The 16,130-nt window shown below is 44.7% G+C and overlaps 1 protein-coding gene across 1 annotated transcript in view; it reads right to left on the minus strand.

Annotated features, from left to right (window-relative positions):
* Positions 1-16,130, minus strand: part of birc6 (baculoviral IAP repeat containing 6) — a 348,945-nt gene that overhangs the window by 275,478 nt on the left and 57,337 nt on the right. Inside the window, 3 exon segments of the mRNA XM_055639933.1 lie at positions 5,715-5,875; positions 11,252-11,477; positions 14,980-15,129. Coding sequence (XP_055495908.1) covers positions 5,715-5,875; positions 11,252-11,477; positions 14,980-15,129 — 537 coding nt within the window.

Raw genomic sequence — 16,130 nt, forward strand, 5'->3', positions numbered from 1 at the left:
TGGTGGATGTGGTATATGTAGATTTTAGTAAGACATTGGATAACGTCCAAAGGGATTTCATAAATACGTGGGGAAAAGGGTAAGTAGAGAGAGAATGGAATCCCTCTGGAATCAAAGCAGTCAACTCTGTGTGGAGCCACAGCAGATAGGCAAGGACATCAATGAGTATTTCTCCTCTGTGTTTACCGAGGGGAAAGACAGGAGGACGGAGGAACATGGAACAATGGAAGTGTCTTGAGAGCAGTCAGTGTTACGGTCGAAGAGGTGCTGAAGGTACTGTCGTGTATGAAGGTAAACAAATCTCCAGGGCCTGATCAGATATATCCAAGGACATTGTGGGAAACTAGAGAGGAAATTGCGGGAGCCCTGGTTGAAATTTCCGAGTCGTCTTTAAATACAGGAGAGGTGCCAGAAGATTAGAGGTGGCAAATGCTGTGCCTTAATTCAAGAAGGGCTGCAGGGAAAATGCTGGGAACTAGAGGCCAGTGAGCTTAACACCTGTAGTTGGAAATTTACTAGAGTATTCTGAGGGATAGGATATACAGGCATTTTGATGGACAAGGGCTGATAAGGGATAGTCAGCATGGTTTTGTATGTGGGAGGTTGTGTCTCACAAATCTGATTGAGTTTTTTGAAGATGTGATCAAAGTGGTTGATGAGGGCAGAGATGTAGATGTTGTATACATGGACTTCAGCAAAGCATTCAACAATGTTCCACTTGGCAGGCTGCTCTGAAAGGTTAGATTGCATGGGATCCAAGTAGAGACAGTGGAATGGTTAGAAAATTGGTTTTGTGGAAGGAAGCAGAGTGTGATGGTGGAAAGTCACCTTGGACTGGTGGCCTGTGAATAATGTTGTACCTCAGGGTTCGGTGCTGGGCCCCTTACTGTTCGTCATCTATGGCTGTGAAAAATTGCAGCAGGATCTAGATCGATTGGCCAGGAGGGCTGAGGAATGGTTGATGGCATTTAATACAGAGAAATGTGAGGGGTTGTATTTTGGGAAGTCTAACATGGGCTGGATCCAGTGAATGGTAGGGCTCTGGGGAGTGTTGTAGAGCAGAGGAATCTAGGAATTCCGGTACATGATTCCTTGAAGGTGCAGGTAGATCGGGGTTGTCAAAAAGGCTGTTGGAACATTTGCCTTCATCAGTCAGAATATTCAGTATAGAAGTTGGGAGGTCATATTGCAGTTGTATAAGACGTTGATGAGACCGCATTTAGAATATTGTGTTCAGTTCTGGGCTGTTATAGGAAAGATGTTGTCAAGCTCGAAAGGGTACAGAGTACATTTACTTGCCAGGACTGGAGGGTCTGAGTTATAAGGAGAGGTTTAGGCTGGGACTCTTGGAGTGCAGGAGGATGAAGGATGATCTTACAGAGGTATATAAAATGAGAGGAATAGATCGGTTTGATGCAGTCTATTGCCCAGAGTAGGTGAATTGAGGACCAGAGGTCATAGGTTTAAGGTGAAGGGAAAAAGATTTAACAGGAATTTGAAGGGTAACCTTTTCACACAAAGCGTGGTGGGTGCATGGAACCACAGGTGTATAGCTACCAGAAGAGGTAGTTGAGGCAGGGACTATCCCAATATTTAGACAGGTACATGGATTGGACAGGTTTTTTTAAATACAAATCAAAAAATGTATTCAATTATAAAAATAATAATATTTACAATACAATTAAAACAAACCAGAGCCCACCACCATAATACAATACAAATATTCTGAATAAACTACTATACAACTATGATACAATCCTTATTGAGGATACATTCAACACCCTGCGGAGCCCAGTGGTCCCGGAAATCCCCCAGGGTGCCCGTGGACAGGGCGTAGTCCCTCTCTAACACCACCCGGGCACGGACGTAACCCCGGGAAAGGGGCGGGTGGGCATCCGGCTCGGGCAGAGCCCTTCTTCCACCTGGCGCCGTGACTCATGGATGGCCAGCTTGGCCAGGCCCAGGAGCAACCCAACCAGGACATCTTCAGCCCCAAACCCTCTCCCCTACGCACAGGGTGTCCAAAGATGAGGATGGTCCCAGGGTGTGAAGTGCAGCCAGAAGGCAAGGAGTAGCCCCTTTAGATATTGGAACAGTGGCTGCAGCCTCACACACTCCATGTACACGTGGTACACAGACTCTTCCAGCCCGCAACAGTGGCAGGCGGCTGGCGAGTCTGTGAACCGCGAGAGAAACAGGTTGAAGGGAACACCTCGGTGCAGTACCCTCCACCCCAGGTCCCCGATGTAGAGGGGGAGAATCCCTGCGCACACGAACCTCCACCGGGGGCCCCCCTCGCGACCGGAAGGCAACACCGACCACCACTTGGTGTCCGGACGGTGGACCAGGGCGAGGAAGTGCAGGATGTGGAGGAGGGGCCTGTACAGGACACGCCTCCCTGCGTCTCGAGGGAGGTGAAGGGTGTCGAGGAAAGGTAGCTCACGTTGTGTGGGACCGGCTCCCGGGAAGGATTACGGTGCCTGGGTCCGACGAATACTTCCGGCTGAGCGGGGGGTTTGCTCAACCACAAGTACTCCACATGCTCGAGCCTCCCCGACACCAACTTCTTCTGGATGATCCCAGCCAAAGGTGGCTGATGGGACCAATGTGGCCAATCTGTACCAGAGCATGGAGGCCACGAGTTGGCTAATGACCAACACCGTGCCCCAGTAGGGAAGCACTCTGAGGAGACCCAACCAGCTCCCCAGCCGGGTGACGACTTTCATCTCCAGCTCCTGCCAGTTCGCCAGCCATGTCTCCGCAACAGGACTCAATGGATAGGACAGGTTGGGAGGGATATGGGCCAAACATGGGCAGGTGGGACTAGTATAGCTGGGACAAGTTGGCCTGTGTCTTATTGGGCCGAAGGGCCTGTTTCCAGGCTGTATAACTCTGACTGTCCCCCATGATCCAGAAGATCAAGATGCATGGGATTAACAGTGACTTGGTTATATGGATTCAAAACTGGTTTATTGAAAGAACTGGTGGCCTGTGACTAGTGGTGTGCCTCAGGGTTCGGTGCTGGGCCACTCACTGTTTGTCATCTATATCAGTGATTTGGATGAGAACATACAGGGCAAGATTAGCAAATTTTCAGATGATACAAAAAATGGGTGGTTTTGCAAATAGTGAAAATGGTTGTAAAATATTGCAGCAGGATCTGGATCAATTGGCCAGGTGGGCTGAGGAATGGTTGACGGAATTTAAAAAAGGGAAATATGAGGTGTTGTATTTTGGGATGTCTAACATGGGCAGGACCTACACAGTGAATGGTAGGGCTCTGGGGAGTGTTGTAGAGCAGAGGGATCTAGGAGTGCAGGTGCATGGTTCCATGAAGGTGGAATCGCAGGGAGATAGGGTGGTCAAAAAGGCTGTTGGGACATTGGCCTTCATCAGTCAGAGTATTGAGTATAGAAGTTGGGAGGTCATGTTGCAGTTGTACAATGCATTGGTGAGGCCGCATTTAGAGTATTGTGTTCACTTCTGGGCACCATGTTATATGAGAAATGTCAAGCTGGATAGGGTTCAGAGAAGATTTACTGGCCAGGTCTGGACAGTCTGGGATTGGAGGATGAAGGGTGATCTTATTGAGATGTACAAAATCATGAGATGAATAGATCGGAGAGATGCACAGAGTCTCTTGCCCAGAGTTAGTAAATAGAAGACCAGAGAACATTGGTGTAAGGTGAAGGGGAAAAGATTTAACAGGAGTCTGAGGGGTAACCTTTTCACACAAAGGGTAACAGGTGTATGGAAGAGAAGGTAGTTGAGGCAGGGACTATCCCAACGTTTAAGAAATAGTTTGAAAGGTACATGGATAGGACAGGTTTGGAGAGATATGGATACCAAGTGCTCGTGGTGGGACTCGTTGTAGCTGGGACATGTTTGCCAGTGTGGGCGTTGGGCTTGTTTCCTGGCTGTATAACTCAATGATTCAAAGTCCCCCACGATCCAGAAGTTTAAAATGTGTGGGATTAACAGTGACTTGGTTATACGGATGTAGAACAGGTTTACTGAAAGAAGACAAAGGGTTGTGGTGGAAGTACAATATTCAGGTTGGAATATTCAGACCAGTGGAGCTGCACAGGGTTCTGTGCAGGATCTGCTGTTTGTGATGTATATAAATGACTTGGACATAAATATGGACAGGTGGGTTAGTAAAATTGCAGATGACACAAGATTCCAGGGGTCACCCTGTGAGGTGGGCTGTCAATATATACAGAGCGATAAGGATCAGCAACAAATGGGTAGGGAAATGGCAGATGGAGTTAAATCCAAGCAAGCTTGAGGTCAGAGAGTCATAGAGCATCATAGAGCATGGAAACAGGCCCATCAGTCTAATTTATCCACACCAACCAACATGCCTCACCTACACTTGCCCCGCCTGCCAGCGTTTGGACAATATCCCTTGAAATCTATCCCATCTGTGTGCTTGTCTAAATGTTTCTTAAATGTTACAATAGTACCCAACTCAGCTACCTCCTCCGGAAGCTCATTCCATGTACCCACCACCCTTTGTGTGAAAAAGTTACCCCTCAGGTTCCTATTAAATCTCTAATAGATCCTAATAGAATATCAGTTTTCTCTGGTGCGACAGAGATTGCGGGGAGACCTGATAGGTATATAAAATTATGAGATGCGTAGATAGCGTAGAGAGTCAGAGCCCTTTTCTAGGATTGAGAAACCAAATACTAGAGGGCATAGCTTGAAAGGAGATGTGCAGAGATTTTTTTTTTTAAAACACAGACAGACTGTGGCCAGTGCCTGGAACACGCTCCCAGGGGTGGTGGAGGCAGATACAATATTAACACTTAAAATAGTTTTAGATAGGCATGTGGATATGCAAGTAATGGAGACGTATGGATAATGTACCAGCAGATAAGAGTTGGCACTGGGTGCAGCTGGTGGACTGCTACCTCACAGCACCAGAGACCAGGGTTCAATCCCAACCTTACAGGTGTGTCTGTGTGGAATGTTCACATTTTCTCTGAGACCATATAGGTTTACTCTGGTTTCTTCCCACAGCCCAAAGACAAGTGGGTTTGTAGGTTAATTGGCCTCTGAAAATTACTCCAAGTGTGTAGGGAGTCGATGAGAAAGTAGAATAACTGAACTAGTGTGAACGGGTGATCAATGATCGGCATAGATTCGGTAGACCAAGGGTCCGTTTCCTTGCTATAGCTCTAAACCAAACTGTTTAGAAGGGCGGCATGGCAGCGCAGGAGTGGAGTTGCTGCCTTCCAGTGCTAGAAATCCGGGTTCCATCCAACGAGTTTGTCTGTTCTCCCCATTGGTTTTTCCCGGATGCTCCGGTTTCCTCACAAATCCCAAAGATGTACAGGTTTGTAGGTTAATAAGCTTCGGTAAAGATTGTAAATCATCCATAGTGTGTAGGATAATGCAAGTGTGCTTGAATCGCTTGTCAGTGCAGACTAGTTGGGTCGAAGGGCCTGTTTCCGCGCTGTATCTCTAAACTAAACTAAGTTGGTCAAGCATCATGTTTGGTACAGGCATAATGGGCCAAAAGGCCTGTTCTTCTGCTATACTGTCCTATATTAAAAAGCTACTTAAATAATGCAAATTATCTTCTTTCACCTCTTCCTTCCACAAGTGGTTTATTTAAAGTTTGCTATGAAAGAGGTTAGTTTCAAGATTAGTTCAAATGTATATGTAAACGCAAAAATAATGACATTTCAAATAATGAAAATACTTACCAGTGACTTTACCCAATCCAGGAGCTTTGTTTTTCAGTAAAGTAACTTGAATCTGTGGAATGTTTGTGATATTTGAATTCAAGACAAACTTGAAGTCTACGTGTCCAACCATGCAAGCTTTGGGCAAAACTAATTCAAAAACATGTTCTTCCCAACTGGTACTATATTAAAAAAAAAGCAAAAATATATCAATAACACAAACCACACAATGGCGTTGCAATGAAATATACATTTCCCTAAGGGACAAAGAACATGTAATGCATCTATTGAAGTGAATTCTATTTAATAACTTAAAGCTTTAGATTCAGATTCAGATTCAATTTTAATTGTCATTGTCAGTGTACAGTACAGAGACAACGAAATGCATTTAGCATTAATTCTCTAAAAACAAAGCCGACTGGAAAATAGATTGTCCATGAAAGCATGTCTTCAAAGAGTTATGAAGCACGGATCCTGCAGCCCATAATGCCTGTATTAAGCATCAAGCTCCCATTTAAATTAAGCATGTTTTATTCTCCCCAAATTCTTATCAACCCTCCAAATTGCCCCACTCACTGCTGAATACAGGCAACTTAGAGGCCAATTAACCTACCAGCCCATACATCTTTAGGATAGAGAAAATTAGTTCATCTGGAAGAACTAAGAACCACGCAGACAGCACTCAAGGTAGCCTTCAACCCAAGTCACCGGAGTTGTGAGGAAAGGTATCATAATTATTTTCCAGTTAAACAAGTCTGCATCACTGTGCATCCCTTGTTACGGACTTTAGTTAAGAATTCAGCCGAATCTCCTCTAGACTTCTGCCACGGAGAAAGAATATTCCTAAAAAACTCTCGCAGTAGTTTTGAATCACTCAAATCTTGAGCTAAACTGCTACAAATCAATGATAAAATGAAAAAAAAATGGGATCTTATGGTTAACTATACCTAAACAATAATGATAGCTCAACCCTGGCCACTCCCACCCCACCCCTCCCATTCGTAAGTTACAGAATGCACACCTCCAGATTCACAGTTTCTTCCCAGCTGTTATCAGGCAACTGAATCATCCTACCACAACCAGAGAGCAGTGCTGAACTACTATCTACATCATTAGTGACCCTTGGACTACCTTTGATCGGACTTTACTGGCTTTACCTTGTACTAAACTTTATTCCTTTATCATGTGGACAAAAATGCTGGAGAAACTCAGCAGGTGAGGCAGCATCTATGGAGTGAAGGAAATAGGCGACGTTTCGGGTCAAAACCCTTCTTTAGACCTTTATCATATATCTGTACACTGTGAACGGCTCGATTGTAATCATGTTTTGTCTTTCCGCTGACTGGTTCGCACACAACAATGGTTTTTCACTGTAGCTAGGTACACGCGACAATAAACTAAACTGAAAACCATGCTCACTTTATTAGAACATTACAGAATGATACAGAAAATTACTGTAACCAGCACATGCAAAGGAAATGAATGACATTCTACAGCATGAAGTCTGAACAGCTGCAGAAAAGGCTGGAGTAAAAATGGCAGAGCTGAGCAGCCATCGTGATAGCTTCAATCCACAACTAAAAAGGAATGCATGAGGATAAAGCAACAAAGCATCTGTATTCACAAAGGAGAAGGACATGGAGGTCAGTGAGAGCTGTGTGGGGATGACTCGTGTACAAAGGTTGTTTGAGATCAACAAGGTGGTAGCATTGGGACACTAGTATAAGGGCATTAAAATAGATAAATACACACGGTCTGATGGGATCTATCCTAGGTTACTAAAAGAGATTGTAGAGACCTTGACGAAAATCTTTGCAACTTCGAGCCACAGCTGTGGTGCCAGAAGATTAGCCAGTTGACAATATTGTTCTCTTCCTTACGAAGTACAAAAAAAATCTAAGGAATTATCAGATGGGTGAGCCTCATGTCAGTGGTAGAGAAGCTATGGAGAGGAGTTCCTCCCAAGGGAATTCACCTCCATCATCCTGACCGCAGGAAACATCCCACCCCAGGCAGACGTCCGTCTGGCACTGGAGGAGCTGCAAGCCGTGGTCAACAAACACCAGACATCTTACCCCGAGGCATTTACCACCATAGCCGGGGACTTCAATAAAGCAAACCTTACGAAATCGCCCCCTAACTTCTACCAACATGTCTCCTGCTGCACCAGAGGACCAAACGCCCTCGACCACTGCTACACCACCATCAAGAATGCCTATCACTCTCTCCCTCACTTCGGTAAATCCAACCATACTGCAGTGCTGCTTCTTCCTGCCTACAGGCAACAATTAAAGAGCGCACGCCCAGAGGTGACGACAGTACAGAGCTAGGACAGGGGGGCAGAGGAACAACTACAGGACTGTTTGGAGTCTGTAGACTGGGCAATGTTCTTAGGTCAGCTTGTACTGGAGCCTACCAGGGAGAAGGCAATTCTGGATTTAGTGTTGTGTAATGAACCAGATTTGATAAAGGGAACTTGAGGTTAAGGAGCCATTAGGAGGTAGTGACCACAACGTGATGTTTTAATCTACAATTTGAGAGGGAGAAGGCTAAATCCGAAGTGTCAGTATTATAGTTGAACAAAGGGGATTATGGAGCCATGAGGGGGAGCTGGCCAAAGTTGACTAGACAGATACCCTAGCAGGGATGACAGTGGAACAACAATGGCAGGTATTTCTGGGAATAATACAGAAGGTGCAGGATCAGTTCATTCCAAAGAGGAAGAAAGATTCCACAGGGAGTCAGGGGACATGGGAAGTCAGGGACAGTATCAAAATAAAAGAGAAGTACAACATAGCAAAGATGAGCAGGAAGCCAGAGGATTGGACAACGTTTAAAGAGCATCTGAAGGTAACTAAAAAGGCAATACAGGGAGAAAAGATGAGGCACGAAGGTAAGCTAGCCAAGAATATAAAGGAGGATAGTAAAAGCTTCTTTAGGTATGTGAAGAGGAAAAAATTAGTTAAGACCAAAGTTGGACCCTTGAAGACTAAAAAGGTTGAATATATTATGGGGAACAAGGAAATGGCAGACAAGTTGAACAAGTACTTTGGAGGTAGACAAAAGTACTGGGGAAACTCAGCGGGTGCAGCAGCATCTATGGAGTGAAGGAAAAGGGCAACATTTTGGGCTGAAACCCTTCTTCAGGCAAGAAATAGCAGTACTTTGGATCCGTCTTCACTAAGGAGGACACAAACAATCTTCCTGATGTACTAGCCAGAGGATCTGGGGTGACAATGAACTGAAGGAAATCCACATTAGGCAGGAAATGGTGTTGGGTAGACTGATGGTACTGAAGGCTGATAAATCCCCAGGGCCTGATGGTCTGCATCCAAGGGTACTTAAGGAAGTGGCTCTAGAAATCGTGGATGCATTGGTGATCATTTCCCAATGTTCAATAGATTCAGGATCAGTTCCTGTGGATTGGAGGGTAATGTTATCCCACTTTTTAATAAAGGCAAGAGAGAGAAAACAGGGAATTATAGACCAGTTAGCCTGACATCCGTGGTGGGGAAGGTGCTGGAGTCAATTATAAAAGATGAAATAGTGGCACATTTGGTTAGCAGTAACAGGATAGGTTCGAGTCAGCATGGATTTACGAAGGGGAAATCGTGCTTGACTAATCTTCTGGAATTTTTTGAGGATACAAAAATGTACAAGGGAGAGCCAGTGGATGTAGTGTACCTGGACTTTCAGAAAGCATTTGATAAGGTCCCACATTGGAGATTAGTGGCCAAAATTAGGGCACATGGTATTGGGGGTAGAGTGCCGACATGGATAGAAGCTTGGTTGGCAGACAGGAAACAAAGAGTAGGGATTAACGGGTCCCTTTCAGAATGGCAGGCAGTGACTAATGGGGTACAGCAAGGCTCAGTGCTGGGACCGCAGCTATTTACAATATACATCAATGATTTCGAATGAAGGGATTACAAGTAACATTAGCAAATTTGCAGATGACACAAAGCTGGGTGGCAGTGTGAACTGTGTGGAGGATGCTATGAGGATGCAGGGTGACTTGGACAGGTTGGGCGAGTGGGCAGATGCAGTTTAATGTGGATAAATGTGAGGTTATCCACTTTGGTATCAAAAACAGGAAGGCAGATTATTATCTAAATAGTGTTAAATTGGGAAAAGGGGAAGTACAATGGTATCTGGGGGGTCCTTGTTCATCAGTCAATGAAAGTAAGCATGCAGGTACAGCAGGCAGTGAAGAAAGCGAATGGCATGTTGACCTTCATAACAAGATGAGTTGAGTATAGGAGCAAAGAGGTCTTTCTGCAGTTGTATAGGGCCCTAGTGAGACCACATCTGGAGTATTGGAAGGACATTCTTGCTATTGAGGGAGTGCAGAGTAGGTTTATAAGGTTAATTCCCGGGATGGCGGGACTGTCATATGCTGAGAGAATAGAGCGGCTGGGCTTGTATACTCTGGAATTTAGAAGATGAGAGGATATCTTGTTGAAACATAAGATTATTAAGGGTTTGGACATGCTAGAGGCAGGAAACATGTTCCCGATGTTGGGGGAGTCCAGAACCAGGGTCCACAGTTTAAGAATAAGGGGTAAGCCGTTTAGAACGGAGATGAGGAAACACTTTTTTCACACAGAGAGTTGGAAATCTCTACCTCAGAGGGCGGAGAGGCCAGTTTCTGGAAACGTTCAAGAGAGAGTTAGATAGGGCTCTTGAAGATAGTGCAGTCAGTGGATATGGGGAGAAGGCAAGGATGGGGTACTGATTGTGGATGATCAGCCATGATCATATTGAATGGCGGTGCTGGCTTGAAGGGTCGTATGGCCTACTCCTGCACCTATTGTCCAAAGTTGAACTGTTTTCTCTAGAATGCCAGTGATTGAGGAATACAAAAATTATGAGAGGCATTGAAAGGGTAGACTGTCAGGCCTTTTCCAATAGTTACAATGTCAAAGACAAGATATATCTTTATGGTCAGAAGGGCAGGTTTTTTTTAAACATAGCGAATGATAGGTACCTGGAACACACAGTCGGGTGTGGTAGTAGAGGCAGTTTCGATAGTGGGCACTAAATAGGCACATATAGGGGGGCACTAAATGGGCTTTTAAATAGGCACATGAATATGCAGGGATATGAATTATGTGCAGGGAGAGGAGATTACGTGATTTATCGGAAGGTTATGTTCGGCATGGACACTGTGTGCCGAAGGGCCTGGTTTTGTGCTGTTCTCTGTTCTAAATATTGTGAGACAATAAACAATTCAGAATTAAAGGACGTTCTTTTAGGAAGGAGAAAAGTATTTTCATAATCAGACGGTGGTGAATCTGTGGAATTCTTTGCCGTCAGTGGATATTTTTGAGGCAGAGATAGATAGATTCTTGATTAGTACAATCCATGATTGAATGAAGGAGTGGACTTGATGGGCCAAATGGCCTAATTTTACTCCTATTCCATATGACCTTAATGGTATTGAATCAACTTATCACAAGCTTTCAAAAATACTGTGTATTTAGCAGTACAAATGTGTTCTATCAGTAAAGCTGAATTTTGATGCTAACTTTACATCCAGACTGGCCTGAATTACTCACCTGTCTGACTGCAGCTTCCATGTGCGAGTGTGCTGGGCAGCATCGCCATGGTGTTGTTGATGCAAATGTTGTGGATGTCGCCTCTGCTGTTGCTCCTGCTGAACTTCCACCCAGCACGGAGGGACTGTCGCTGAAAATCGTGGGGTCAATGTCTCAAATCTGGTCAATTCTACCAATGACGTTAAGACATCCGCAGAGAAAGGTCGATCCACCAACAAATCGACTCCTGTAAAACAAATTTGTAAAAGATCGATGGGTTAGATCAAAAAAGTTTCCCACAGATTCTCCTACTAAATAAATGAAGTTAATGAAACCTAGCCATTCGCATGTTAAAAGCATCCACAAACAAGGCAGTTTAGGAGTGCCACAAACATTTACATTGAAGCACAGGGTAAAAGATTAGCTGAATGGATAGAAACATTGGAATCAGGGAAGGAAGCAGTGGGTGATGGTGGAAGATTGCTTCTTGGACTAGAGGCCTGTGACTAGTGGTGTGCCACAGGGTTTGGAGCGGGGCCCGTCACTCTTATCAATGATTTGGATGAGAACAAGATTAGCAAGTTTGCTGATGATACAAAAGCGGGTGGTTTTACAGAGTGAAGACAATTGTGAAAAATCGCAACAGGGTCTTGAGGAACAAGTGAACTGATGGAATTTAATACAGAGAAATGCGAGGTTGCAATTTGGGAAGTCTAACATATAATCATATATAACCATAACAATTACAGCACGGAAACAGGCCATCTCGACTCTTCTAGTCCGTGCTGAACACTTATTCTCCCCTAGTCCCATATACCTGCGCTCAGACCATAACCCTCCATTCCTTTCCCGTCCATATAACTATCCAATTTATTTTTAAATGATAAAAACGAACCTGCCTCCACCACCTTCACTGGAAGCTCATTCCACACAGCCACCACTCTCTGAGTAAAGAAGTTCCCCATGTTACCCCTAAACTTCTGTCCCTTAATTCTCAAGTCATGTCCCCTTGTTTGAATCTTCCCTACTCTCGGTGGGAAAAGCTTATCCACGACAACTCTGTCTATCCCTCTCATCATTTTAAAGACCTCTATCAAGTCCCCCCTTAACCTTCTGCGCTCCAAAGAATAAAGCCCTAACTTGTTCGACCTTTCAACATGGGCAGGACCTACACAGTGAATGGTAGTGCTCTGGGGAATCTGGTTCTCAATTCCCTTATTCTGGGCAAGAGAGTCTGTGCATCTACCCGATCTATTCCTATCATGGTTTTATACACCTCTATAAGATCACCCCTCATCCTCCTGCGCACCAGGTAATAGAGTCCCGACCTGCTCAACATCTCCCTATAGCTCAACCCTGTAGTCAACATCCTCATAAATCTTCTCTGTGTCCTTTCCAACTTGACAACATCTTTCCTATAACATGGTGCCCAGAACTGAACACAATACACGAAATATGCCAAAAGGCTTCTCTAAATATAGCTCGGGCCTGGCATCGAGTCCTGGCAACATCCTAGTAAATCTACTCTGCGCCCATTCCTGCTGGACAACATTATTCCGATAACATGGTGCTCAAATCTGAATATAATACTCTAAATGTGGCCTCACCAACATCTTGTATAACTGCAACATTAACATGATCCCCACCCCCCCCCCAAACTCTGTACTCAATACTCTGATTAATGAAGGCCAAAGTGCCGAAAGCCTCTATGACCACCCCATCTATTGTGATGCCACCTTCAAGGAACCATGCACCCGCACTCCTAGATCCCTCTGCTCTACAACACTCCCCAGAGCCCCACACTGTGTAGCTCCTGCCCATGTTAGACTTTCCAAAATGCAACACCTTGGCGGCAGGTTGTCGTATTGGTAGAGTTACTACCTTACAGCACCAGAAACCCGGGTTCTATCCTGACTCGGGTGCTTGTATGCACAGAGTTTGTACGTTCTCCCTGTAACCTATGTGGGTTTTCTCTGAGATCGCGTTTTCCTCCCACACTCCGAAGACGTACAATTTGTAGGTTAATTGGCTTGGTGATAATGTAAAATTGTCCCTAGTGTGTATAAAGTAGTGTTAAACCCCCTTTTCACGGTGCGACTTGACGCAAGAGGTAACCAGAGTTTGACATCGTGGGAACCTCGTGCGGTAACAATACGGCATTCGTGGACCACCGTGGCGCTAACGGCATGTAATCGTGTACCTTGGGTACTCGGGAGAAAATTCAAACATGTTTGAATTTGTCCAAGAGTGTCTTGTGCACTTGTGGTTAAGCATTGCAACATTTTATGAACGAAGTGTCCCGTGCGATATCGGTAGTAACTCTTGCGGTCACCGTGGGAACTCCTGCCAACGGAGAACCCGGAAGTTGGATAGAGTGAATCCAGCCAGTTTGCTATTTACATTCAAATCTAATAAAACTAGCTAAGCATTTCATTAATGTCAGTGTGTCTCTTTTTGTCTGAAAGATGGGGGTGTCTTCATTTACTGGCGGTGGGTGTCTGTCACTGAAACAGGCAGGTAAGATTTCGCAGTGTGCGTCTCTCTCTCTCTCTCCCTCCCTCTCACACAGGCGTGAATGGATGAACTCCGCGGGCCAGACAGCATTTACGGAGAGAGAGGCAGGGAGAGAGAGAGAGAGAGAGCGAGGCAGTCCTGGTCAGGCGTTTGAAGATAGACACCAGTTGCTTGGAGCAACTCAGCGGGACAGGCAGCATCTCTGGAGAGAAGGAACGTAAATGCTGCCTGGCCCGCGGAGTTCCTCCATTCATGCCTGGGGGGGAGGGGGGGGGGGGGGGGGGAGGGGGAGGGGGAGGGGGAGGGGGAGGGGGAGGTGGAGAGGGGAGGGGGAGGGGCGGGGGGGAGGCGGGGGGGGAGGGGGAGGGGGGGGGGAGGGGAGGGGGAGAGGGGAGGAGAGAGGGGAGAGAGAGAGAGAGAGAGAGAGAGAGAGAGAGAGAGAGAGAGAGAGAGAGAGAGAGAGAGAGAGAGAGAGAGAGAGAGAGAGAGGAGAGAGAGAGAGAGAGAGAGAGAGAGAGGCGCAGTCCTGGTCAGTCCTTTGAAGATAGACACCAGTTGCTTGGAGCAACTCAGCGGGACAGGCAGCATATCTGGAGAGAAGGAACGGGTGGCGTTTCGGGCTGAAAGTTTCTTCAGACTGAAAGTTTCACCTCTCAGTAGATCATAAAATAACACAATAATCACGGTCAATGTGAGATACAGTCTTTATTCATATTTGACAAAATAAAAAGACGACTTCTTGCACATATTGAGAGAAGGTGCATCACACCAAACAACATTTGTCTAAAAATACAGATTATTCTTCAGCTCATTAAAGAGCTCGGGTGAAAAAAACGAATAGAGTGTGTGACAACAAAGTAACATCATTTGTGCCACGTGATTAACTACACTACAGTCCACGATGTTCATTCGGGAAAGATCGGGAGACGGACAAGTCACTCGCACAAATGACAGAATTGCCGAGTACCGTGGGAACTCTTTACTCTACCCCCGTTATATCGTGTGATATCGTGCTAGACCACGACCACTCCACTCTGGCTACATCTTGCGTCAAGTCGCCCCGTGTAAACTAGCCATTAATGTGCGGGGATTGCTGGTCGGTGCGGACTCGGTAGGCCGAAGGGCCTGTATCTCAAAACTAAACCTCAATTCTTTGTATTAAATTCCAAAATTTATGTTTATATTTTGAGTGTAATTTCTTAGATGTGAAAGGTTTAGATTCTTCGATTTCTTACCTGCAATGCCAGGACTGGAAGGGTTGGACGTGTGCCTACTTCCTTCAGACAACTGGTCTAACCCTTTAGGAAGGTTGCCATCCACAAATATATCAGTTTCATCCATATCATCAGACGTCCCTCCAATCTGAAGGAAGTGAAGTTCCCCACCTTTAAGAAATGGAAGTTATTAGAGCACATTCCACAGTTCCATTTCCCAAGCTGAGTGCAAATGAAATGATCCATACACATTTCTACAGATGCATGCATCTTGAGTCAGGCTAAATGAAGGCATACTAAACGATGTACTGCAAGAATTGCCAATGATCTAATGAAATAGTACTACTGCCCAAGCTATTTGCAATCCCGATTACTTACAAGAATTTGAGTCTCATCCACAAATTGCATTTAGGCCCTGATGTAAAATTCAATTAAAAAAATAATAATATCTGCATTGTTTCGGTTATTCATAATTGTATTATTTTCTGTGCAGTACAAACTCTACCTTTCACTTACTGTGATTTGGTCTGAAGAACATACTGTAGGAAAATGATAAAGTGAACTGGTGCAGTGGAAAATTCCTAAACTCTATGTGCCCCCAGCATATCACAACTGTCAATGTACACGACATTCCAGCCTCTCAAATCTAATGTTAAATTATGGTTTAAAAAAAGGACAAAGTGCTGGAGTAACTCAGCGGCTCAGGCAGCATCTCTGAAGAACATGGATACGTGATGTTTCAGGTCCCGAAACGTCACCTACATTTTATTGACAATTGAGGGATGTGATTCTGAACTATCAAAATCTTTCATGAATTTTCATACAGCGGCTAAATCTATATAGCCCTTCTCTTCGAGAGATGTAAGCAGTTAATATATGGAAGTAAAGTTGAAGCTATATATATATATATATATATATACATATACATATACACATATATATACATATATACACATATATATACATATATACACATATATATATAGATATATATAGATATATATATATAGGAGAGGGGACCGTTCCAGGTCACCACAATGCATGACTAAAATTATCAGAAAGATGAACTAAATCCATTAAATAATGTGCAGGAAGATGCTGGTTTAAACCAAAGATAGGCACAAAAACCTGGAGTAACTTAGCGGGTCAGACAGTAGGTATGTTACAAAACA

This window comes from Leucoraja erinacea, chromosome 8, assembly GCF_028641065.1.
Source record: "Leucoraja erinacea ecotype New England chromosome 8, Leri_hhj_1, whole genome shotgun sequence".
Classification (NCBI taxonomy): Eukaryota; Metazoa; Chordata; class Chondrichthyes; order Rajiformes; family Rajidae; genus Leucoraja; species Leucoraja erinaceus.